The sequence below is a fragment of the Hyperolius riggenbachi genome, chromosome 3, assembly GCF_040937935.1.
Source record: "Hyperolius riggenbachi isolate aHypRig1 chromosome 3, aHypRig1.pri, whole genome shotgun sequence".
Classification (NCBI taxonomy): Eukaryota; Metazoa; Chordata; class Amphibia; order Anura; family Hyperoliidae; genus Hyperolius; species Hyperolius riggenbachi.
The window spans coordinates 51,759,280-51,786,005 of NC_090648.1; the positions used below are offsets into that span (position 1 = coordinate 51,759,280).

Below are 26,726 nucleotides of genomic sequence, written 5' to 3' on the forward strand. Positions count from 1 at the left end.
CAATCACCAGGTCTTGCAGAATTTATGTGTAAAGTAGCCACTAGGGATGAATTACTTGGCTCTGGAGGAAGATGGCGTCTCGTCGCTGTCGGACTCCTCGCTGTGACTTGACATACTGCTCCCGGGTGAGGCCCTGCACTCTGCAAACAAGACAATAATAACAATAATAAAACATTTGTATATTAATAGTACAATTTTATCAGTGATCTTATATTTAATGAGTGTGAGGGACTTTAAGAATATATTGGTTTATTTATTGAGTTGTCCTTTAAAGGACACCCGAGGCGAAAATAAACTAATGAAATAAACGCTATTTTATCTATCTTCCTTCTCCTAAAAATGACATTTTAAGATATTCCACAGGTTTATCTTATGTTTAAATCAACTTTTTAAGTTTTAACTGTTTTATTGCTTTTGCTCAATGACGCATTCATTGACGTATGCCAGAGCTAAAATCTATGAACCATTGACCCTTTTTATCTCTTTCCCGCTTTCAGAAGGCATTTTCTGCTAGGAAAGTGTTTTATGATTGGAATTTCTTATCAGTGAGGGTCACACTGTAGTCACTTCCTGTCTGAGTCAGGACTGAGTCAGCCACTTACACACCTGATAGTTAACTCTTTCAGGCAGAGAAATAAAAAAAGGAACACAGCCTAGTTATTTGTGTGCTAGGCACTGTACATACACATGTCTATCTCATCATGTCACATGTCACTTCGGGTAGCCTTTAACCTTTTTTTTTGGTGAAGAATGTAGTTGGTTTGTATAGCAGCCTAATACATCATCCTTGCCCCATTCATTGTCTTTTTGTCTAGCTTACCAGTTTGTTGGTAGGGCACTTTCTCTGGACTGCGCGCCTCGTCCTCCCAGCGGATCTCCTCTGACGTCTCGCCATCTATGGGGGCCGCTCTTGAAGGCTGATACATGTATATAACAGGTCAAATGAATGAATGATGGACAGCCACTGTAAGTGGACATATCACCATATAATACAACATCTGAAAAATGGGCCCAAAAAGAAACAAAAAAATAATTCCCTAAGAAGTCTTTCACATTCACAGCAATTTCTGCATGCGATTTACAGCATGAGTAAATTTAGGTGTGCAATTTTGAGGGTATTTTTTGTATTAACCTTTGTGTGGGGCTTCAATTTTCATTTTGAGCTATTCCTGAGAATACCAATAAAGTTAATTTATATAAAAATACATTTGTCTAATTAAAATCTAATTAAATGTGTAATTAAAATCATGCACGATTTTTCAGGCAAAATGGTATTTCTTTTAACGCAATTTTTATGTGGACTTGCATTGTAACACGAATTGCATATAAACAAAGCCAGCTTTTTGCACCAATTTTAAAAGTCAGAGAAATCACAAAACGCATATAATCGCGCAATTAAAATGCTATGCCATTGAAATGCCATTAGATGTGCAATTTCAGAACAATGCAAATAGCTTGCTTTTTTTTAACAATATATTTTTCATGCTGTCATAGGCGGAAATGTTAACAGCCACTTTTGGTGGCAATTAGCAGTAAATTAGGTGCTGAAGGCCCCGGCACCCTCTGTAATTGGGCATCTCTATTGGGTGTCAAATTACCACTGAAGCGAGTTATCGCTGCTATAAACGTTGCCACCTGTGAAGGGCTGTATTTACCAGGGTATCTGTAGTGCCCTTTTTTTTTACCTGCTTCACCTGTTTATTGTTCTGTATACAATACATTTCATCGCTGTCACTGAGTGGTTTTCAGCAGGAGAGGAAATTGCGCTGTAAGAATGAGTTGTATGTTTTCAGCTGAAACAATGTGTTCTGCTGTGTCATCATAACATTGCCACACTTCTTATGCTGCTTTACAAATAGTTTTGGCATTTTTTCCTGTGTAAATTACTATATTTTTTTGGACTACACGACCAAAAGTGGGGGAAAAAAGTCACTGCACCTTATAGTCCAGATTTAGGGAGTTCCTGACTAGTGAACGCCTGTGAATACGAACTTCTAACCCGCCGCAATGTCGGGGACTCCCTGTACTGTGCCCATGCAGAGGAGGACACGAGGACAAACGGAGGACACAGGGGGACACAAAGGGGCATAGAGGAGGACACCAGGAGGACACAAAGGGGCATGGAGAAGGACACAAGGAGGACACAAAGGGGCATGGAGGAGGACACAAGGAGGACACAAAGGGACATAGAGGAGGACACACGGGGACACAAAGGGGCATAGAGGAGGACACAGGGGGACACAAAGGGGCATAGAGGAGGACACAAGGAGGACACAAAGGGGCATAGAGGAGGACACAAGGAGGACACAAAGGAACATAGAGGAGGACACAGGGGGACACAAAAGGGCATAGAGGAGGACACAAGGAGGACACAAAGGGGCATAGAGGAGGACACAAGGAGGACACAAAGGGACATAGAGGAGGACACAGGGGGACACAAAGGGGCATAGAGCAGAACACAAGGAGGACACAAAGGGGCATAGAGGAGGACACAGGGGGACACAAAGGGGCATAGAGGAGGACACAAGGAGGACACAAAGGGGCATAGAGGAGGACACAAGGAGGACACAAAGGAACATAGAGGAGGACACAGGGGGACACAAAGGGGCATAGAGTAGGACACAAGGAGGACACAAAGGGGCATAGAGCAGGACACAAGGAGGACACAAAGGGGCATAGAGGAGGACACAGGGGGACACAAAGGGGCATAGAGGAGGACACAGGGAGGACACAAAGGGGCATAGAGGAGGACACAGGGAGACACAAAGGGACATAGAGGAGGACACAGGGGGACACAAAGGGGCATAGAGGAGGACACAGGGGGACACAAAGGGGCATAGAGGAGGACACAGGGGGACACAAAGGGGCATAGAGGAGGACACAGGGGGACACAAAGGGGCATAGAGGAGGACACAGGGGGACACAAAGGGGCATAGAGGAGGACACAGGGGGACACAAAGGGGCATAGAGGAGGACATAGAGGATAGAGGCTGACACATGGGGGACAGAGGAGGACACAGGGAGACACAAGACATACAAGGGGGTATGAGGTACAAAGAAGGCATAATCCACAAGATGCCCCTTCACCACCAGGTTTAGTAGATATTTTTTCCTCTGGTTTTTGTCCTCTAAACCTAGGTGCGTCTTATGGTCAGGAGCATCTTATAGTCTAAAAAATACGGTATTTGGAAAGATTCTTCTTGCTGTCATAGTTTAGGGAGTATTAGGCAAGCCTTTGATTTCAGGTAAAAGTAAAAGCGGGCACTGTGTGCAATTTAAACACATCCATAAACACCTGCAAGTGAGTATTAATGATTCGCATAATAGTAATTTCTCATTGTGATTCATAATTACGATGCAAAATCATAATGACAAATTTCAGGAAAAATCGTAATCAATTTAATTTGGAAAAACATTATCAAGAACCGTAATTTTGCGTAATTTTCACATAATTTTGTGCCGATTTTAGCGGTTAATAGCAACCCTCCATGCCATTGTCACCAAAATGGCTACCTATGTTAAGGAGAAGAGTGGGAACAAATCAAAACATTTTTTCAAAAAGACCTTGTAGTTTTTGAGAAAATCAATTTTAAAAATGCAAAGGAGAAATGTTTTTAAAATTCAGAAAAATGACAGTTGGGTCATTTTGGATAATTTTTTTTTTTTACTTTTAACCCGCTAAAGTAATTTGCGAAAATGACACAAAATAATTAATGGTTTACATTATCAATCGTCCAAATCGTAATTACTCATGGCCATAATTGCAAAAATGTACGCAAGCATTTCACGTAATTGTGATTAGTAGATTAAGATGATCACTAGTGCACATATCTGTATACGTTTTGATGTAGGTTTTTTGCAATCCATTCGCTACTGTACTGCAGTGTGGAAACACATGCTAACATTGCTTCTGCAGGGAATTTGAAAATCACATTGTTGATTTTTAAATCACATAAGAAATGCCCTGGATGAATTTAGCGAAAATGTGCAAAAATGCATTATGCATTACAGATAGGGAAATGCCAGTTTCCGTTTCCGCCGAAAATCCGCATTCCGCCATTGCCAATTACCGCTACCGATTCGTCTTTCTGCTAACGATTTTCGCATTCCGATGCGGATTTTCGTGGGACTTTAACATTGATTTTCTCAAAATCTACAAGGCCTTTTTGAAATATTTTTCCCTCTTGTTCCCACTTGTCTGCTTAACATTTCCTGAATCTAGCACCTATGGAGGCTTTGCTATTAACCTCTACAGTCGGTGTCATACCACATAGCGGTTCCAATGCGAATTTTCGCTGTAATTTTTGCCGACTTTAACATTGATTTTCTCAAAAACTACAAAGTATTTTTGAAATATTTTTTTTCATTTGTCTGCTTAACATTCCCTAAAGATTTGGTGTTTCTAGCTCCTTCGGCGCTTTGCTATTACCTCTAAAGTCGGCATAATACCGCATATCGGTAATGCAAATTTTCTGCATTTTACATTACAGTCAACAGCGGCCAACTTTGGCGGTTAATAGCAAAGCCCCCGTAGGTTCTACAAACACCACATTTTCAGGGTATGTTAAGCAGAAAAGTGGAAACAAGAAGAAAAAAAATATTTCAAAAAGACCTTGTAGTTTTTGAGAAAATCAATGTTAACCACTTAAGCCCGAAGGGTTGAAATTTTTTTACATCCGAGCAACTTTCACCTCCCATTCATTTGCCAATAACTTTATCACTACTCATCACAATGAATTGATCTATATCTTGTTTTTTCCGCCACCAATTAGGCTTTCTGTGGGTGGTACATTTTGCTAAGAGCCACTTTACTGTAAATGCATTTTAACAGGAAGAATAAGAAAAAAACTGAAAAAATTCATTATTTCTCAGTTTTCAGCCATTATAGTTTTAAAATAATACATGCCTCCATAATTAAAACTCACGTATTGTTTTTGCCCATATGCCCCGGGTATTACACCGTTAAAATTATGTCCCTATCCCAATGTATGGCGACAATATTTTATTTGGAAATAAAGGTGCATTTTTTCAATTTGCGTCCATCACTGTTTAGAAGCCCATAATTTATTAAATCATATTGATATACTCCTTTGACATGCATATTTAAAAAGTTCAGACCCTTAGGTAACTAGTTTTTTTTTTTTTTTTTTTATTATTGTAATTTTTTTTTTTTTTTTTATTTAAACTTGTATGTGGGTATTTTTTGGTGTGGGAGGTAAACAGGTTTTTTTTTAATGTATTTAAATGTATTTATTTAAAACCTTTTTTTTTTTTGGGTGTAATTTGCTATTTGGCCACAAGATGGCCACAATCAAAAAGTCCTGGGAGCGATCGATCTCGCTCCCAGGCAGAAGAAAGGAGACCAGAGCTCAGAAAAGCCGCAGCGTCTGAAGAGACGCTGTCGGCTTTTCTCCAGGGGGGTCCGATCAGCGAAAGGGATTTATAATCCCTTTCACTGATCGGTGGGCTAGCGGCCAGCAGCGGGGGCGCGCACGGGGGGGCCCGCGGGAGCGCGTGCGCGACCCGCGGGAGTGCGCGCAGCCTAACTGGACGAAAATTTTCGTCCAGTTGGGCTTAAGTGGTTAAATTCGGCATAAATTACAGTGAAAATCCGCATTGGAACCGCTATGCGGTCTGATGCCGACTTTAGAGGTTAATAGCAATGTCCCCATAGGTGCTAAAAACACCAAATTTACAGGTAATGTAAAGCAGAAAAGTAGGAACAAGAGGGAAAAAATCTATCAAAAACACCTTGTAGTTTTTGAGAAAATTGATGTTAAATTCAGCGGAAATTTCTGCGATTTCCGCGAAAAATCCGCCTACTGCACTTCCATTACCGATTTCTGAATTTCGATATGGAAATGCAATTTCCAATCGGAAATTTGAAAATCGCATTTCTGCGGAATCCGAAAGAGCATCCCTAATTACAGAATATATAGTGTGCAGGAAGCGATTTGGCCTTGAGTTTGACACCTGTGCTTTAGAGGGTGAAGTACAACAAAGCAGGTATGTAAGCTTTGCTGTACGCTGTACAGTGAGTACATAGGATTGCTGAACGGGAATGTACTCACCTCCTGTGCATTTCCTCTGACCCGCTTGCATTTCCCAATGCGTGCTGCAGAGAAGAGAGACAGTACAATGTAACAAGCATAGGAGGAAGGTTACAAAGAATACACATGACTTAGCTTTAAAGGACACCTGAAGTGAGAGGAATATGAAGGCTGCCATATTTATTTCCTATCAAACTGAGAGCACACTTGGCTGTGCTGTAAATCATGAGTTTACTGCATTGTGCCTTTCTGCATTTCTCTATGTGTTTTTCTACGTGCTTGTGCTTAACTGCGTTTTGCTTTTTCAGTATTTCCTTGGAGAAAAATACAGTATCATATTTATTTTATAAAAAACCCATGTATAGCCTGGATAGCGTACTTGCATCGGCGTCCACACACAGGGGCAAAATGGGTTGGACGCCTCCCCCCCGGCCTTCAGCCACGCCCCCGGCCATCAGTCTTTCCCCAGCCATCCCAGCTGCATCCCAGCAGCCATGGCCAGACCTCAGAATCAGCCGGTGACCAGTGAGTGCAGGCGCTAAGACCTCGTGGACGCCGCCCTGATATGAGGAAGTGACATCACTTGGATGCAGCGGGGATTGCCAGAAGGGGAAGACAACTGACAGTGAGTGGGGATCCTTGTCACTAAACATGGAGGGGCTCCTTTCACTACCTACACTGGGGGGCACCTATCACTACCTAAATTAGGGGGCACCTGTCACTACTTAAACTAGGGGGCACCTGTCACTACCTAACCTGGGGGTTCACCTGTCACCACCGAAACTGGGGGGTCCCTGTCACCACCTAAAACTGGGGGCACCTGCATCACCGAAGCTAGGGGGGGCCCTGTCACTAAACATGGGGGGTCCCTGTCACTACACATGGGGGGTCCCTGTCACTACTTAAACTGGGGGGCACCTGCGTCGAAGGCGCTTAGAATCTAATTCCTACCATAGTCCTAGTCTAATGTTGTCCCACCATTGCTAAATTCATGTAAATTTGGCTCCACCCATGACCACACCCACATCCTGGTCCATGGCCACACCATCTTTTGACACGGCGCTCCACATAACTTTCCTCCCCTGGTCAGGCTGTAGCAATGTAAACGTGGCATGTGGTAAGTGGCATAACAAAGCGCCTGTTACGACACAACGCACTTAACATTAAAGCTAATGTTAAGCGGAAAAAAACGGAAAAAAAACAAACAAACAGACACTCATCTAAGGAGAGGGAAGGCCCTGGGTCCTATAAAACTTTGCCACTCCTCTCCTGGTCCCCGCGTTCCAGCGCTGTTGACGCGTTTCAATCTGCCTCCGTAGGAGGCTCTGGAAGTCTTCGGAAGCCCAAATGTGGGACGGGCAGCATCTTGTCGGATACTGCTAGAGGTGGTAACAGCACTGGAACCAAAGGACCGTGAGCTGAGCGGGAAGGGAGCCTTCCCTCTCCATAGGTAAGTATCTTGTTCACCTCCCCCCCCCCCACACACACACTTAACTTTCACTTTAAAGGGGTTCTTCGGAGGGGTTAAAAAAACAAAAAACGACACTTACCTGGGGCATCTATTGGCCCCCTGCAGCTGTAATGTCCCGCGCCATCCTCCTCTGACCCTCTGTTAGACTAGACTGCGGCTGCACGGCCGTGGCTGCACACATGCTCACTCCCGCACACGTCATCGGGAGCTTACTGCATAGACGCAGTACAAGAAAACTTCGTACTGCGCCTGCACAGTAAGCTCCCATTGACGTGCGCTGGAGCAAGCACTATTCGTCTAGTTAGAAGCGACAGGGGACATTACAGCTGCAGGGGGCCGATAGAAGCCCCAGGTAAGTGTCGTTTTTTTTGTTATTTTAACCCCTCCACAGAACCCCTTTGTGGGTTTTTTTTTTTGGTCACATCTCTTCTATCCCCCAGCCAAAGTACTGGACCTTAACCTCCCTGGTGGTAAATCCGAGTCAGGCTCGGGTTTGGAAATCCACAGCTCAGAGCGGTGACCCCAAGCCTGACTTGTGGTAGCTGCCGGGAGCCTTGTGTAGAACATAGTGCGCAGCGCAACGGACGTTTCATCTCACCTCCCCACCTCCAGACGCCGGCAGCCATTCTCCTTCCTGTCCTCTGAGGCTCTGGATCACTCTGGTGAGATCGCTGTCTGTTGTCATGATGACAGCCGGCGATCTCACTATATGGGTACAGCGCCACCCGGAGTGCGGAAGGAGAACTGCAGCGCTGGATTCCAGGGAGGTAAGTGCAGAGGCTGCTGCAGGCTTTCTGGCGGCAGGATTGTTTAGCGCTTTTTAGGGTCTAAAAGCATGCAAAAAAATTGCACCGCTTTTACACACTAAAATCTGGAAATAATCACACTGCTAGGGAAGTTAAAGATGCTGACTGGTTTTATTGACCAACCATGTAATTGCCCAGGAGTTAAGTCAATGAGATGCAAGCAAATCTTATTGCAAATTGTAAACACCCTCAAATTAGGCCATTCAAAATAGGCAGGGAATTCATTTGATTGGTCCAATTTAAAGCTGCCTACAATTTGCATACAATTTGCATGCAAGCCAGAATGATCACAATCTCATTGACCATCCACCCAGGAGCATGGCAGAAAACAGTGACACTTTTTCCCCTTATAACATTGATTCATATTGTCATAGTTGCAGTTCACAAATTACACTTTGTATTTAACAGCTTGCTGACCGCGTCACACCGATGGGCGTGGCCGCGGCGGCAGCCCCAGGACCGCCCAACGCTGATCAGCGTAAGATCCTTGGGGCTCACAGTGCGTCTCCTGTTGGTAGGCGAACCTTCAGTCTCCATCGCCACTCTGGAGACTGTTAGAAGGCGTCTAATTACCTTGACCAGCGCTGCGATCTGTGACAAAAAAATAGCTATATTTATTAAAAAAAAATAAGAAAAATATCAACAAAAAAAAAAAAAAATACACACACGGGGGGGGGGGGGGGGGGGGGGACGGCTGGGGAGAGCTCTGTTGGTGGGGAGAAAAGGGGGAGGTAATCACTTGTGTGCTGTGTTGTGCGGCCCTGCAGCTTGGCCTTAACCACTTGCCAACCGCACACTCATACCGCTTGCCATACCGCACATCTGCGTCGCCAGGTGCCTCCCTGTTAGATCACGGAGTTTCCTGTTAGATCACGGAGCGGGTCTCCGTGAATAGCCTGCGAGCCGCTGATTGCGGCTCGCAGACTAAATGTAAACGTAGGAGACATACGGTATGTCTCCTTTGTTTCCATTGTACGGCGCTGCAGATCGGCTAGCCCCGGCCAATCAGCGGGCGGGGATCGCCGCCATGTGACAGCGGACATCCTGTCACAGGCTGCACAGGACAGATAGCTTCCTGTGCAGCCCCGATCACCGGGGGACAGGTAGGAGAGGGAGGGGGGGGGGGATGTCGCCGTGGAGGGGGGCTTTGAGGTGCCCCCCCCCCGCAACATGCCACCAGCAGGAGCGATCAGACCCTGCACATCATCCCCATAGGGGGGAAAAAAGGGGGGCGATCTGATCGCTCTGCATGCCAGTTGATCTGTGCTGGGGGCTGCAGAGCCCACCCAGCACAGATCACAAAAATCAGCGCTGGTCCTTAAGGGGGGGTAAAGGGTGGGTCCTCAAGTGGTTAAAGCTGCAGTGGCCCATTTTACAAAAAAAAAAGCCTGGTATTTAGGGGGGGGGGTAAGGCCTCTTTCCCACCAAGACGGTGCGTTTTAAGGGACGTTAAGGTTGCATAACGTGCCCCTAACACAACGCATGGTGGTGTTGGAGGTGGACGCCAGAGTGAGCTGCGTTGTGCGGCTGTTGGTGCGCCTTTTTTGTCTCATACCTCGCGGGACCACGTGATCGGAACACTCCGCATCATGTGGTCCCGCCAGCCAATCAGCGGCCGCTCCAGGAAGAAAACACTGCAGAAGTGATGAGAAGTCCGGCTCTTTTCAATGAATCGATTCTGAACAGTAGAGATAGGAAGTCCGGCTCTTTTCAATGAATCGAGCCGAACTTCCCATCACTACACGGCAGTGCAGTGAATAGTAATTAGCCATGTGGCTAACAATAGGACTCTCCCCACTTCCTCTCCTCCTCAAAATAAAAAAAAAAACATCACTGAGCATATGCAAACAGTCTAACACGGCTAAAGCCGCTATAACGTACAGCATGCAGCACTTTCTTTAAACGTGCTGCGTTACACTGTAACGCAACGTGGGCACTGTGAACAGCCCATTGATTTTACACTGCTGTGCGGTGGGGTGCGTTACACGCTGCTCTAATGTGCGCCTGTAACGTCCCACTGTGAAAGCAGCCTAAAGCCTGTGGGCCTGAAGAGGTTAAACTATGAAACAGAGCAGAGCTAATGACCCTTTGAACTTCCCTGCAGTAAAATTTTATTTAAACTTGTCTTTCACTGTTTCTTTGATGTATAAGTGCTCCAGAAAATAGCACTGCCCTCTGACTAAATTGGTTGGAGAGATCAAGAGAAGCTCTTTTGCGTAAATAACAAGTGAAGTTTCTTAACTCTTCCTGTACTGGAAACAATATCAGACTCATATCTTTGCTACTAATGTTCTATTTCTTTGCTGTACTACACATACAATTCATTATATCATAAGTTTATTTTCACTTCAGATTCCCTTTAAATTGTAATACTTATGAGTAATACTGAGGAACAGGATTTCTTTCAGAATATTCCTTTTTTGGGTGTAGCCACTAGCCGGGTTATATGAATGATCTGCCATTCGGTGGATCCCTCGCTGGGGTCACACGGACTAAACACTGGATTGCTGGGGAACTTAGCACTGTGGGATGTCAGACATCATGTGCCTCCGCCCACACGGAAAGCATTTCTGAAGAAATCCAGGAAAGTTTGGATTTATACCAACAACAAACATTCACACGAATGTGATATTACAAACTTATCCTCTCAGCAACCCGTGCTATGGTCTGATGTGACCCAGGCCATGGCTGTACTCTCGTATGCCACTGAAGAGTAGACAGGATTAGGTAAGTTTTCTAAAGCTCTCCATCCCAGGGAACCGTAGTAAATTAGAGGATACCTTAATCCAGGCAGGCAGGCAGGCAGAGAAAGAAGAAAAGGAACACAGCATATTTATTTGTGTGCTTGGCACTGTACATACACACGTCTCTCTCATCATGTCATATGTCACTTCGGGTATCCTTTAAAAACCACGAACGCCTAACGCCGATAGGCGTCGGCAGGTTGTTAGTGGTTTAGCATGGAAACGGCTGCTCGTTCGAGCGGCCTTTCCATGCCAGTTCACGGAGGGTGTCTCCGTGAACAGCCTGCGAGCCGCCGATTGCGGCTCGCAAGCTAAATGTAAACATGCGGGGAAGAAATCCCCCGCTGTTTACATCATACGCCTGTAAAGGAGATCGGCGATCCCCGGCCTCTGATTGGCTGCGGATCGCCAGCATATGATAGGCTGAAGCCTATCAGTTCCGGCGCAGGACGGATGTCCGTCCTGCGCCACCCAGGGAAAGGAGTGGAGGGAGGGAAAGCCAGGGAGGGCGGAAAACGCTGCGGAGTGGGGCTTTGAGGAGCCTCCCCGCTAGGCACATGTGAGCGGCGGCGATCAGACCCCCCCCCCCCCCCCCAGCAGGACATCCCCCTAGTGGGGAAAAAAGGGGGGGAAGTCTGATCGCCCTGTGTGCCTGCTGATCTGTGCTGTGGGCTGAAGACCCCACGCAGCACAGATCAGGCAGAATTCCCATGGTCCTTAAGTGGTTCAGGACCTCAGGCTTACAGGCATTTTTTTTGCAATACAGGGCTGTGCAGCTTGGTCAGGTTGCTGCACAGCCCTACAACTTAGCACATAACTGAACTTTCCCTCCTTTTGTTGTCCTTAATAGGACACTCTGCCGGAGGTCTCTGATCACTGCTGCAATCTTTTTTTCTTTTTAATTGAGAAAAAAGAGCCTTTTCCCTCCCCTTTCCTGTCTCCCTCCTTCCCCCATGTGCCGACCTAATTGCCATAGGACGGCAATCGGCACTCACCCCCGCCTCTCATAGGCATCAGCCTATGAGAGAGCATCATTCCCCAGCCAATCCGGGGGACAGCCGAGTGTCTGCTGTACAGCACTGCAGGAGATCGCAGCGCTGTACAAACGTAAACAAAGGGGATTTATTTCCCCTATTGGCGGAAAATAGCCTGCTAGACACGATCGCGGCTAGCATGCTGATCACAGAGAAGAGCTCCATGAACCGGCAGAGAAAGCATTCCCTGCTAAACTGCAGCTTCAGGACTTGACGCCAATCTGCGTTAGGCAGTCATGGGGCTGCTGCCGCGGTCAAGCCCATCGATGTGACGTGGTTGCTAGGTAGTTAATGAATTCTGTAATTGATGCCGTGTGTGTGTGTTGGGGGGTTCAAATAGGCTATTTGCACCTCCTGTGCTCCGGTGTCTGTCTCCATTCATCTGTAAACCAGCCTGTTCCAAAGTCCTGGTCGGGGGGTCGGTGCAGACACAGTATGTCTTTAGGATTATGCACACACTCCCATGGGAAGCCGCAGCTGGCGCACACACGCACTGGACTAGAGGTCAGCGGGGAGCATGGTCACCAGGTGCCCAAGCAGACATCCTGTGCATGCACGTGTAATATGCCTAAGTCAGAGGGCGCGCACGCCGGGTACATCTTCCAGCGGGAATGCCAGCGTACTTCCATAGACATACTGCACCTGTGCCAACCCCGCCGACCAGGACTTTGGAACAGGCCAGTTTACAGATGAACAAAGAAGGAAGCTGGGCCACGGGAGGTGCGGTAAGCCTATGTGCACCTCCCCCCCGCCCCCACACACATCCACACACACAGGGCGTCAATTACTGAATTCATTAAGGACTAAGGTATCCTTTAACCACTTCACCACTGAGGGGTTTTACCCCCTGACCACCAGAGCAATTTTCACCTTTCAGCGCTCCTTCCATTCATTCGTCTATAACTTTCCCTATCACAATGTTTGGCGACAATATTTTATTTGGAAATAAAGGTGCATTTTTTTCAGTGTTGCATCCATCCCTAATTACAAGCCCGCAGTTTATAAAGTAACAGTGTTATACCCTCTTGACATAAATATTTAAAAAGTTCAGTCCCTAAGGTAACTATTTATGTTTTTTTTTTATTGTATATTTTTTTTTTTTTTAATTACAAAAAAAAAAAAAAAAAATTGGGGAGTGTGGGAGATAATGAGTTAATTTATTGTGTAAATGTAATGTTTGTATGTGTAAAATGCTTTTAGGGTGTAGTTTACTATTTGGCCACAAGATGGCCACAGAGTGTTTGTTTACATGCGACCTGTAAGCGTCCGGAAGGACGCTTACAGGAAGCAGTAGGAGGCTGGGAGACGCACAATGATCTCGCTGTTTCTGAAAGAAGCAGCAGATCATTGCGGGGGCTAGATCAACGAACGGGAATGGATTTTCCCGTTCATTGATCTCCGGGCGAGCGGGCGGCGACGTGCACGAGCGGCGGGTGCGCGCGCACGAGCGGCGGGTGCGCGCGCACGAGCGGCGGGAGCGCGGACAGCGGCGGTAGCGCGGAAGGTACGGATTTCTCCGTCCCTGGTTTTTTAGGAGGGAAAAAAGGGGCGGAGAAATTCGTACCGCTGGGGGTAAAGTGGTTAAGATTAATATTTTGATGTTGCTTTTCTTATCTCTGTAGTTAGTTTTTTTAGTCTCATGATGGCCACAGAGTTGCAGATTTCAATACAATTTTCATCAAGTGAGCCCAAGATGAACCAATCACATTTTACTGAAATAATCACACTGATTGGATAGATATGACCAGTACACATAGATCACAAAATGCGCAAAATGGCCTGACAACCGTTTGGCATGTTTCCCTGCTTCATCAGGCTGTGCTGCAGAGCAGAGTCCGTTCAGTGGCAGCGCAGGCAATTTCAGTGCAGGGTGAAGGTGAAAAATGGCTCACCCTGCTCCTGCGCAAAGTCCGGGCCCGCACTGATTACTATTCCCCCTCCGAATTGTAGCAACTTGGGGGGGACACGTAACCCGGGCATAGGCTATTGCTGGAGGCCAAATTACCCTTTTTTTAGCTAACGGGTTAAACTCCAGGCACCCAAATCAGCCTGCAGCAATTGCACCAAAATAATCGGCAAAGTGGTGTGCCGAGATCAGCTGCCTCGGTTCTGCATACTCTGTATGTCTGTCAGTTTTCACTAAGGATGTTAAACAGGTGTTTTAACCAGTTCACCCCAAAGGGTTTTTACCCTAACGGACCAGAACAATTTTCACCTGTCAGCGCTCCTCCCATTTATTCCCTAATAACTTTATTACTACTTATCACAAGAAAATGATCTACACCTCATTTTTTTCGCCACCAATTAGGCTTACTGTTAGTAGTACATTTTGCTAAGATTTTTTTTTATTCTAAATGCGTTTTGATGGGGAAAATAATGGACTTTATAGTTTTAACCACTTGCCGACCGCGTCACGCCGATGGGCGTGGCGGCGGCAGCCCCAGGACCAGCTAACACCAATTGGCGTAAAGTCCTGGGGCAGCAGTTTGCAGGAGATCGCGCGCAGGCTGCGCGCGCATCTCCCGCTTGGTGGGCGGAGCAGAGCCTTCAGCCTCGGAAGACTGTTACCAGGGCCGGATTTGTACTTTCCAGCGCCCTAGGCCGGCTGTCAATAACCGCCCCCCCCATTCTGTCCAACTCTGACTAGTGATCACTGGGTTACATGGGCTCCTGTCTGTTTTGCTGCTTTGCCCCCCCCCCCCCCGTTCAAAGAAGCAGTGCATGCTCTGTCCACTCCATGTTATTTTGCACTCCAGCCTGGATGCACAGCAGGCAATAGTGTTCTGGGCTTGCATAATTCAGAAATGATGCTCATATATGAGCAGCACTTGTCAATTACACATACCCATAACACTCCCAGCCTCGGCTGCTGTGCACATCAGTCCAGGAGTGCGTAATAAGAAGAAGCCCGAGAGGACAGAAAATGCACTGCTTCTTTGTCCTTTGTGCGACTTGCAGCCTAATAATCCTCTTCCAGCCTGCCTTTAGCACCAGCTAAGGACTTCTTATGCTTGGTAGTTCACCAGTGGCGTAGCTAAGGAGCGGTGGGCCCCGGTGTGAGTTTTACATGGAGTCCCCCCAAGCAATTGATATGGCGCACCAAAACTTGCCAAGGACAACACAGTGTCTGAGGTGCAAGAAGGGGATGGGGAATAGCTTGTTAATGATTATTATCATTCAAAGCATCTACAGAAGTGATCATTACCAGCACAGGACCAATAAAGAGCTAATACTGTAGTTAAGGGAGGGCTCTACGGGGGCCCCTCTGGCCCAAGGGCCCCTCATCATCCCCTATTGCTACGCCACTGTAGGTCACAGAATGTGTAGTATTGCCACTGCCCAAAGAGATCACATGACCTGTGTGGTACCTCAAACAACTTCCTGAAAATGTTCAGATAACCGAAAAATTTGACCGGTTTTGTCGAATTGAAAAAAAAAATAAAAAATGAATAATTGTAACGTGTGCCGTGTATTATTTTTTTCTTCAGCTTATACCCAGACTTCTTACCTCCCATTCGCTCTTCTCTGTTCCACCGAATTTGCTGGAAGACCTGAAAAAAAAAAAGTTGTAATCATGAAAAGCTGAATCTACTCATTTATTCTCTAGGAAGGGAGGAAATGATGAACATCTCTGAGTTTAACAGAAATGCAGTTGTAAGAAAAGTACATGTAAAATGATACAAATTTAAAACCCTGACATAATATTCAACAAAAACATGTTTTCCTACTTTTTATATGCCATACGGTTATCATACTTGCATTTGAGCATAAGTATTATTATTCATTTAGAAATGACAGGTTCCCAAAAGTACAGTTTTTTGCTTTGAGAGCTGCCTTTGCATATTATTCATAACTGGTTTTATTCATTAATTCAGGCAGACATGCTTTGACTCTCTGTCTGTGTTGAGCAGCTTCTTCACAGTCAGAGAATGCGTCACATTCCTCACTTGATACATTTAAGTAAACACAAGATAACATAATCTACAAATTCGGATGCTTCCACATTTCACTACATTGACCTTTCAAGCTCTGTATGTAACCCTTCCAATGCTGGTCTAGTAAAAATGCTGTTTGCATATAATATGCTGTAAATAATGTTTTAGAGCAAAGATGAAATGCTGGGTTACATTCCGCTTTAAAGAGGAAGTCTGATGTCACTGGAAGTAGCTGCTTCTTGCTTTTTTGGCAGTTGGAAACAGCTGTAAACAGCTACAGTGTATTTCCCACAATGCAATGAGGTTCACAGACAGGAAACTGCCAGGAGTACCATGGTCCTCACAGTTCGATGTGGGAGGGGTTTGACCACAATATCAGCCATACAGAGCCGCCTGATGATGTGAAAAGGAATAGATTTCTCATGTAAAAGGGGGTATCAGCTACTGATTGGGATGAAGTTCAATTCTTGGTCGCGGTTTCTCTTTTAGTCTGAGCACGGTTGACGCTGGCCTGTTTCAGACTGCCTGCAGCTCCCTCACACAGCTAGAAACCCCTCCCCTCTTACAGTTGGGTCTAGTGTTCCAGTCAGCAAGACAGTCCACATCACAGATCATGATGTGGACTCTCCAACTTTTGAAATCTTTAAACGCTGCCTCAAAACTCACTTTTTCAGTCAAACACATGCTCTAACTTAGGCCATTCCCCTTCGACCTCTCGTCAAGATGTAAAGATAACCTAAACACGCACCGCCTTCATGTATGCAGCATACTCCCCCGCCTCTTGCTTCCCCCCATTTTGATTGTACACTCGCAAAGGCAGGGCTCTCTCACCCGTTTGTGTCTTGGAATCTGTTAGTCAGTCTTTAGCCTGCACTCTGTTACACATTTTATTCATCATGTTACATCTGTCATTGTAATCACCCGCTCTTTATTTTGTGCCGCTGTCCACTTGTATAATAATAATAATAAATTAGTGGTCAGTCAGTATGGAGGTGTGGATAGTGGCTCACATCTGACCTCATCACCTATAACTTGAGGCGTGGCTACCCCTTATCTGGAGTGTAGTTGATGGCTGGCTGGACAGTGGACCCCATGACTGGAGGCGGGGCTTGTGGTCATGAAGGTCACAGCAGTGACAGAACTTGACCACACACTGCTACACAGACCGCAGATAACCTTCTCTGGGAAACATATGCAAATAAGCTAATCCAAAAGGAGAAATGACACTTGACTAAACAACATGTGACACTTAAAAAAAAAACAAAAGAAAAAAAAACATAGGGGAAAGTTTTCACTTCTAAGTCTGCACAATGGCATTTAAAGGGGACCTGAAGTCAGGCATATGGAGGCTGCCATCTTCACTCCCTTATAAACAGTGCCAGTTGCCTAGCTATCAGTACTTTCCAGCGCCCTAGGCCAGCTGTCACCAACCGCCCCCCCCCCCCCCAATTCTGTCCAACTTTGACTAGTGATCACTGGTTTGAATGGACTCCCCCTGTTCAACAAAGAAGCAGTGCATACTCTGTCCACTCCATGTAATGTTGCACTGCTGCCTGGATGTATAGCAGCTGATAGCGTTCTAGGCTTGCATACTTCAGAAATGATGCTCATGTATGAGCAGCACTTGTCAAGTACTCATACCCATAACAATGCAAAATTACAAGGAGCCTGAGTGGACAGCGCTGCTTCTTTGTCCTCTGTGCCACTTGCTGCAGTCAGAGCCACAAACAGGGGGCAGTGCAATGCAATGGAGAGAAGCCCATCCAAACCAGAGAATAGGCAAGGCAAGTAGAAGGATCCCAAACTACACACATTGCCATAGATGTAGTGTAATGCTAGGTACACATGATGCAATTTTCTGACAGATTTACTGTCAGATCAATTATTTCCATCATGGCTGATCTGATTTCCAATCAATTTTTCAATCAATTTTCCATTCACATTTATGAAAAAATCATTCTAAAAATCCATTGCAAAGCAGATTGGACATGTTAGAAATAGTTGATCTGACAGTAAGGGCTGGTTCACGCGGGCTTCTGCCGAGCATTTGCTCAGCGCCACGTTCAAAAGCCGGCGTTTAAATGCCAGTGTTTAGACGCTAGCTTTTGAAGGCTTTTAGGAAGCGTTCAAGGCTAGCAATTCTGGTCTCTGCTATTGTTTCCTGCCGTTTACCGCCTCTGAAAACAACATGTTGCTTTCGAGACGAGATGGAACGCCGGGATCTACCTCCAGGCTTTCATGGAAGCCTGCAAAAGCCAGCTCTAAACGCTCCCATTCACTTGAATGGGACGGTAGTAGATCCCAAAAAACGCCGCATCTGAAGCGCCGCGTTAAATGCCACAAAAACGCCCGTGTGCACCAGCCCTAAATCTGACAGAAAATTGCACCGTGTGTACCTAGCATAAGCTCAGGTGTACTTTACACAGTGACAATTTAGCACTTAGGGCAAGTGAAGACAGATCTTAAAATCACTCAGCAGGAAGTTTTGAAGTTTTGTAACAGAATGATACTATTTATGGAAAAGAAAAACAGTGAGCCTTTGGCTAATAATCCGTATTCAGACTTTGTTCCTGTATATAAGATGTTAGGGCACACAGCTATATATACAGTCAGCAGGAGATGCATGGGTTGTTTTTTAAATATAAATAAATGTCACACAGTTGTCATTCTGTTTCAAAACATCCTGCTTTCACTGATGGCTAACATAGTATAATGCTTTGCTGATTCTAAAAAATGTCAGGAAAGAGTTAAATGTAGCACAAAGAATGTGTGTATCATTCCCTGGGCCTAGGGGAAAAAAACAGACCATAAATTAAACAGGTCTGAGGTCTTTAACTGCTCTGACCAGTAATAAACATCAGTCAGGGAGAGGGGAGAGCTGCTAATTCCTGTCTGTGAATGGTGCATGAAGAAACTATTCCGAACTCAAAAGTTCTGCTACTTGAGCCCATATATTTTTTTTTCTCACAGCAGATTGTTTGTCCCCTCTCATCATACGGAGGACAGGATCATCAGGTGACAGCAGATGCTGATTGTCATCACACACACTGTGCACAAGTGAGAGAGATGCAGGGATCTTTGGAATTCAGGCATACCAGAGCAAAGCAGGAGAGATGATTTATTTTGACATGTGACCTCTTATCTCTCTAAGTCCTGTGCCCTGCTGATTTTTATCACCCTAGGCCATGGCCTTTGTGGCCTTCCCAGAAATCCGGCCCTGCTAGCTATCATGTAGGCTTTAGTTATGTTTAGTTATGAGTCACACACCTGCAACAAGCATGCAGCTAGTGGAGTCACACCAGGGTAACAGCATCTGATCTGCTGCCCATTCTGGGCCAGTGACTTATAGTATTAGAGGCAGCAGTGGCGTAACAATAGGGGCTGCAGCCCCTGCATCCATGGTGGGGCCTGGGGCCCCTCTAGGGCCTGCTCAGGGCGGTTTTTGAGGGGTCACAGCATGAGGAGAGAGCATGGGCACACATCGGCGGGAGAGTCCCTCAGTGCTCCCCTCCAGCATTTATCAGTGGCAGCAGGCCGCGGGCAGGAACACATACCTTCAAGTGTTCCACCGCCGGAGTGGCAAGCGGATCCAATCAATGGGTGATTAAATCCATTTTCACGGATCCGTTTGCCAGCGTGGACTAAGCCATACATCCGGTGAATCGCACACCGGATCTGCTTTATCAGGGTGAACTGGGCCAAAGCCAAAGCCCCTTAAACAAAAAGTTTGACTGCGAAACCCATCAAACACAAATTTTGTCACAAAAAATGTATTATGTGTGTTGGGGTCATTTTTGAGGAACATGGTGCAGAACATTGAAAAGAAAAGACCTAATCATTTTTGCAACTATGAAAGAATAATAGAAGTAAATAAATAACAAACAGTCTAACGTGTGTGCATGTAACAAAGTGCCGCAATAATTTTGGTGCCGGAGATAGCTACTAGTAGAGTATCGGTAAACTACCAATATTCTATTATTGAACAACTAGGAGCTAAAAACGGGCGCTAGGCTGAGGCTCTTTCTGCAGTAGCCGCGCGTACGGCTGCTCTCCCCCGCCGCACCAACAGCTGCCTGCCCCCCTGTGCACATCCTCCTCCTGTCGGCTACACATGCACAGTAGCCAAAAAAACACGGACACACAGACAGGAGGATGACACAGGGACAATTAGGTTTTATTGTATAGGATGGGCAATATGATTGTAGAATATCAGTCATTTTTACAGATATTTTACTATTGCTTAAAGGGGAACTGAAGAGAGAGGTATATGGAGGCTGTCATGTTTATTTCCTTTTAATCAATACCAGTTACCTGGCAGCCCTGCTGGTCTATTTCTCTGCAGTAGTATCTGATTAAAACCAGAAACAAGCATGCAGCTAGTCTTGTCAGATCAGACTTATAAGTCTGAACCACTGAAACACCTGATCTGCTGCATGCTTGTTCAGGGGCTATGGCTAATAGTATTAGAGGCAGAGGATTAGCAGGGCTGCCAGGCAACTGGTATTGTCTAAAAGGAAATAAACATGACAGCCTCCATATACCTCTCTCTTCAGTTCCCCTTTAACCTAATCCTACTGTCTCTTGAACTCTCCCTCTGTCGATGCCCGTAAGGATTCCATGAAAAAGCAATAGCGCTATGAGACAGGCCAGTGTCCGATATCATCCATGTAACAAGTCTCTGTGTACAATGGTTCTCAGCAGAGGTGGCTGGCGGAGGCCAAGATTCTAGCATTTGCACCCCCCCCCCCCACCCATGCGCCGGCGGTCAATCCACAAGGTGAGGGCATTTTCCTTTCCCTGTCCCTGCTTGCTCCATTGTGTGCCGCCCAGTCTCCACTCCTGCCCGCTTCACAGGAACAGAACACATCACTAGCCTGCTAGCCTGCAGGCTAGCAATGCATCTGTACAGAACTCACCCGAACTGTCACCTGACAGATCAAGCTCTGCCAGGGGCATAATCCATGAATCATGGGGCCCCCCAGCAAAACTTTGAAGGGGCCCCCCAATGTTCACACCCTTACCCTTGCCAACACCATGCGAGCCTCACAGCCTGGGGACCCATCTTGCGAGGGTCATAAAACAAGTGTGGACATCATAATCTTCACACCCATAACACGTGTAGCCACAAAGACAGCTGATCTGAAGGATGGACCCCTTTATCTACCCTGACCAGACGTCCCATTTTACTTGGGACACGTCAGGGTCCTCTGTCCCAGGCTGCAATGTGTACCAGGTTATGTCTCACTTTTGGCCACCGGGTGTCCCAGTCGTGGGGCTCTGTGGCCACATGAGGTAATATTTGCCTCATTTACCGTTTGCGGAGTCTAAGTAATCATTTTCTACTGCTTTTTATGTGTCAGAGGTAACGGTAGTTGCATTTCATTTGTTGAAGGTAACGGTTATTGCAATTCATGTGTCAGAGGTAACAGTTGCTGCAGTTATTGTTTGATGGTCACGGAGACTGCATTTGCTACTTTGGGGTTACTGTTGCAGCATTTGGCATTTTAGGGGCTCACGATTATTAAATGATATGCTAATACTGTAGCATCAGCAGCTTCTGCAGATTTTGCGAACAATCTAATCCCACCATAGTCATATTGTAATGTCCTATGATATTATTATGTATTTATATAGCACTGGCATCTAAGGCAGCACTTTACAGAGTACATAGTCATGTCAGGGACTGACATCCATGATGAAAATCTCCCATTTCACCACATCATTGTGGGAACACTGCTTTCTTATGTGTTTGGGGAGCATTGCCTAATGGTCACTTTGCCTATCTATGTTTTGGGAGGAAACTCTGGCCCACTGCCTCAGAGTTACATTACAGTTGGCTCCGCCCACACCGTGTCATGGACAAGCCCATTTTTCCACCGCGGTCATGGACACTCCCATTTTTCGGCATAGCACGCTTTCTGCACCACACTAGTACCCGCCTTCCCCTTCCCAGGTTGAGCCAAGAAAAATATGGTCATAGTACTTTATCAGAAGGATAAAGTTGGGGTCCCCTCGCAGCCCTGGGCCCCCTCTAGTTACGCCCCTGCCCCCTGCTGGGTGACATTCGCCGTACGAATGAACGCAGCTTTCGGGGTGTATCTATTTTCAGTAGCGTCAGCCATTTTTTTCTCGAGAATGCGTGACTGTCTTTGGAAGGGGAATTTTACTCCCTGCTTGTGGTTTCCCAGAAGATGGTAAATGTGTGTTTTCTCCTGCTGACAGTAAACAGTGTAGGAGGACCAGACATTCCCAAATACACGTCTCTCAATTCTGCTTTTATTGTGTGCTGGTAATGACCGCACTATTAATAAGCTGTGTCATGTTATTTGTTGTTGTTGTTGTTGTTTTATATAATTTATATAAAACTCTATAGAACTGTAACCCAGGATTAAACTTCATTCCAATCAGTTGCGGATACCCCCTTTCCCACTACAAATCTTTTCTTGAATAGATCATCGGGGAGTCTGTATGGCTGACATTTTGGTGAAACCCCTCCCACAGTGTGATGTCATGACCATGGTCCTGTCTGTGAACCTTGTTGCATTGTGGGAAATAAAGGATTTTTCCAACTGCCAAGAAAGCAGTATCTCCCTCTGCGCACAGAACTCTCAGTAACAAACATTCCGTAGAGATCACCTGGCAGAACTAAACATGTCATCACCAGTGATACATTTGAGAACGTAAATCAGGGAGAGACATTTTTTTTTCAATGAGCAAACACTGACTACACTGACTACATAATCTAAAAAATTAATATTGTAAACTATAAGCAATTTTATTGATTATGTTATTTTCTCTACAGTTCCTCTTAAAGTTATGAAATGAGGGACCAGGTGATAAGGAATGGCGATAGCAAGGTACTATATAGGTAAAGAGGAGTATAAACAACACCATAAAAAGGCAAGTTATCAACGAGAATGTATGTTAAAGGACAACTGAAGTAGGGATGCTCATTCGGATTCCGCGGAAATGCAATTTCCGAAATTCCGATCGAAAATTGCATTTCCGCATCGAAATCCGGAAATCGGTAATGCAAGTGCCGTAGGCGGATTTCCGCCGGAAATCGCGGAAATTTCCGCCGGAAATCGCGGAAATTCCACCCGACTTTAACATCGATTTTCTCAAAAACTATAAGGTCTTTTTGAAAACTTGTTTTTGCATCGTGTTCACAAGATTCGGTTTAATAAACGCTGAAAATTTGGTGTTTCTAGGACTTAAGGGGGATTTTCTATTAACCGCTAAAGTAGGCAGATTTTTACTGTAATGTAAAATGCAGAAAATCTGCATCTGCCTATTTTCTGCATTTTACATTACAGTAAAAATCTGCCGACTTTAGCAGTTAATAGCAAAGCCCCCGTAAGTCCTAGAAACACCAAATTTTCAGGGTTTATTAAACAGAACCTTCTGAGCAAGATGCAAAAAAAGTTTTCAAAAAGACCTTATAGTTTTTGAGAAAATCGATGTTAAAGTTGGGCGGAATTTCCGCGATTTCCGGCGGAAATTCCGCCTTGGAATGCGGAAATTGGTAGCGGAAAGCGGAATCGGTAATCGGTACATGACGGAATGCGGAATTACCGCGGAATCGGAATTTGGCATTCCGACCATCCCTAAACTGAAGTGAGAGAGATATGGAGGCTGCCATGTTTATTTCCTTTTAGGCAATACCAGTTGCCTGGCTGTCCTGCTGATTCTCTGCCTCTTATGCTGGAGATACACGGTACGTTTCTGTACCGTGTATTGACCAGCTGATCCGGCCAGCTGATAATATTCAGCTGGCCCGATCATGCCACTCGACCCGCACCCGCTCGATTCCCGCCGGCGGACAATGGCAGGGAATCGAGAAGCTGATAAGAACCGCCGGCGGGGATGAGCGGCACTCCATCCGGCGGCTAATCGAGCCGCCGGTCGACCCGTCTATGCCCACCATAATAACTTTAGCCATAGCCTCTGAGCAATCATGCTTTTTCAGATGTTTCTGACATTATTGTCAGATCTGACACGATTAGCTGCATGCTTGTTTCTATGTTTCTGACATTATTGTCAGATCTGACACGATTAGCTGCATGCTCGTTTCTGGTGTGATTCAGACACTACTGCAGCCAAATAGACCAGCAGGACAGCCATGCAACTGGTATTGTTTAACAGGAAAAAATATGGCACCCTTCCTATTCTTCTCATTCCATTTGTCCTTTAAATGAAACAAATGTAGGACTTGTTCTTACAGGGTGAAAAATTGGTGTCCTCCCCCTACCTAAGCCTAACATTAACCTTTTTGCTACCCATAGTTCACCACTGCTATGCACTCAGGGCCAGATTTGCACTCTTTACCACCCAAGGCCACTGTCAGCAGCCACCCCCTTCAGTATAGGTAACCAGATGTCCCCTCCCCTCCCCTCCTCCAATTTCAGTATCCAGATGTCCCCCTCCCTCCAGTATAAGTAGCCCATTGACCCTTCCCGCTATTATCGACAGCCAGATAACCCTCCCCCCCTCTAGTATAGGTAGCCAGATAACCCTTCCCCCTCGCACCAGTATAAGTAGCCCATTGACCCTTCCCACTATTATTGACAGCCAGATGACCATCCCCCCCACCTCTAGTATAGGTAGCCAGATAACCCTTCCCCCCTCCTCCAGTTTAGCTAGCTTGATGACCGCTCCCGCCTTCCCTCTAGTATAAGAAGCCAGGTGACCCTCCCCCTTCTGTAAAGTTAGCCTGATGACCCCCCTCCCTCCAGTATAGGTAGCCAGGTGACCCTTCCCTCTTTCCCCAGTATAGCCTGCTGCCCTCCCGCCTCTTGATCCTGTTGTGCCCTAAGCCACGGCCTATGTGGCCTTGGCTTAAATCCGGCTCTTTATCCACTGCCTCTTTTCAGAGTCTCTACCACAGTTAATTCTACTAGCTGAAGTCACTACCCAAATTACACTGTCGTGCCACCATAGCCACTAATTACAGTGTGCAGAGGAGCTGATCTGACTCCCTCTGGCTCTGCTGACCACATGCTTGCTGCAGGTGTGACCACGACATTGCTGAGGCCAAATCATGATAGCCAAGCTACCGGCATTTAGGGAATAAATATGGCAATCTCCATATCCCTGTATGTTCTTTAGAATGCCTGGTTGTCCTATAGCACCTTCTTTGTGTAGGTCAGTATAACTTACCTGTTGGCGGTCAAGTTTTTGCCCGTCCTCTGAGGTCATTAGCGGGGAGTCACTGCGTGAGTCCCGTCCTGGCAGTGGAGACTGGGAAAATAAGCACAACAGAATGACAGGTAATTGTAATTGAGAAAGGTAAGGTAGTACAGACAGATATTGCTGCTCCCAAGTGGCAGACCTACCATGAAGCCACCTAAAGCACGTGATTCAGGCGGCAAATCTAGGGGGCGGCGTTTGGACAAACAGTTTGGTCCACCTAACGCCTGCCTCCTCTCCGCTCTCCTGACCGCCATCCTGGCGCACACACACTTCCCTCCTCATCCATGCATCCTCAAATCCCTGTCCTCATTTGACCAGTGGCACCTTCCATCCTTCCCTATGACATCATACGGCATGCTACGGTAACACAATTCAAAAGCTGCACTGTTATTCAAATAGAGTTCACACTGCTTGTCAGGAGACCTCTGTCAGTATTGCACTACACACTCACAACAGGGGACCACAAGCAGATAAACAGAGACTTTCTCAGTGTAATGAAATCTCAGTCCAACTTTAATCCAGAACTATAATAAAATATAACAGCACTCACTTCTCTGGGTCCTAATCTCTTTAGGACCCACTTGGCTATCAACGCTTCCCACTTTATTATTATTATTTAGTATTTATATAGTGGTACTAGATACACATCATCATAGGCACTGCATAAAGGTCTTGCCAGCTCTCAGCCCAACCTGTTTCGGGTTCCTGCCATCATCAGGAATACCCCTAATGACAGCAAGAAGCCGAAACAGATCGGGTTGAGAGCGGGCAAGACCTTTATGCAGTGCCTAGGGTGATGTGTATTTAGTACCACTAAAGTGGTCACACTACACAGGGGCATGATGCCTTGTGCCTATGCAGGAGAATGGAGTTGCTCAGGCTCGGCCGAAAAAGCCAAGCCCGATTGGCTCCATGCTACTGCATAGGCTCCGTACTACTGCACTTGCGTAGTGCAGCCGTGCTCACTCATGGACGGGAATGCAGCAAACTCTTTGACAAGCTCAGTGGGTCCCAGTGCTGGATCTGTTGAGGTGAGGGGGATGGGGATTATCCAGAGGATTACTTTTAATGAGATAAGCACCCATTTGAGCACCTTTTTCCCTTCAGGTACACTTTAAGGGTGAACAGGGAACTATGCCATTATAATCAAAATATTTACAAATTTTATGGAGCTGTTCCACAACTTTTCCCTCTGGAGAAGTCAGTCACATGACCAAGAGGTCTGTGCACAAATGACTGAGTTGTCAGACGAGTGGGAGTGGCTTCTCCAGCACAGAGCCATCACCTGGTCCTCTCTGCTCCCTCCTGTGTAGGGATGGTCGCTGGATTCCGCGGAATTCTAAATTCCGCGATTCTGGCCGGAATTGGGCAAATTCCGGCGGTCGGAACGAAATTGCTATAGGTGTAAAACGGAATTCCGCGAAAATGTTTTTAATTCCACTGAATTTTACGGAATTCAAATTTATTTCCTCACCTATCTATTTTCTTCCTAAT

The 26,726-nt window shown here is 46.0% G+C and overlaps 1 protein-coding gene across 1 annotated transcript in view; it reads right to left on the reverse strand.

The window, feature by feature from the left end:
• The window catches only part of LOC137560963 (E3 ubiquitin-protein ligase RNF220-like), a 64,313-nt gene that overhangs the window by 11,834 nt on the left and 25,753 nt on the right, over nucleotides 1–26,726 (reverse strand). The window contains exons 4-9 of the mRNA XM_068272152.1: nucleotides 25,200–25,280; nucleotides 15,614–15,656; nucleotides 6,058–6,115; nucleotides 1,837–1,847; nucleotides 821–895; nucleotides 56–140 (exon numbers count right to left, since the gene is read on the reverse strand). Coding sequence (XP_068128253.1) covers nucleotides 56–140; nucleotides 821–895; nucleotides 1,837–1,847; nucleotides 6,058–6,115; nucleotides 15,614–15,656; nucleotides 25,200–25,280 — 353 coding nt within the window. The remainder of the gene's footprint in view (nucleotides 1–55; nucleotides 141–820; nucleotides 896–1,836; nucleotides 1,848–6,057; nucleotides 6,116–15,613; nucleotides 15,657–25,199; nucleotides 25,281–26,726) is intronic.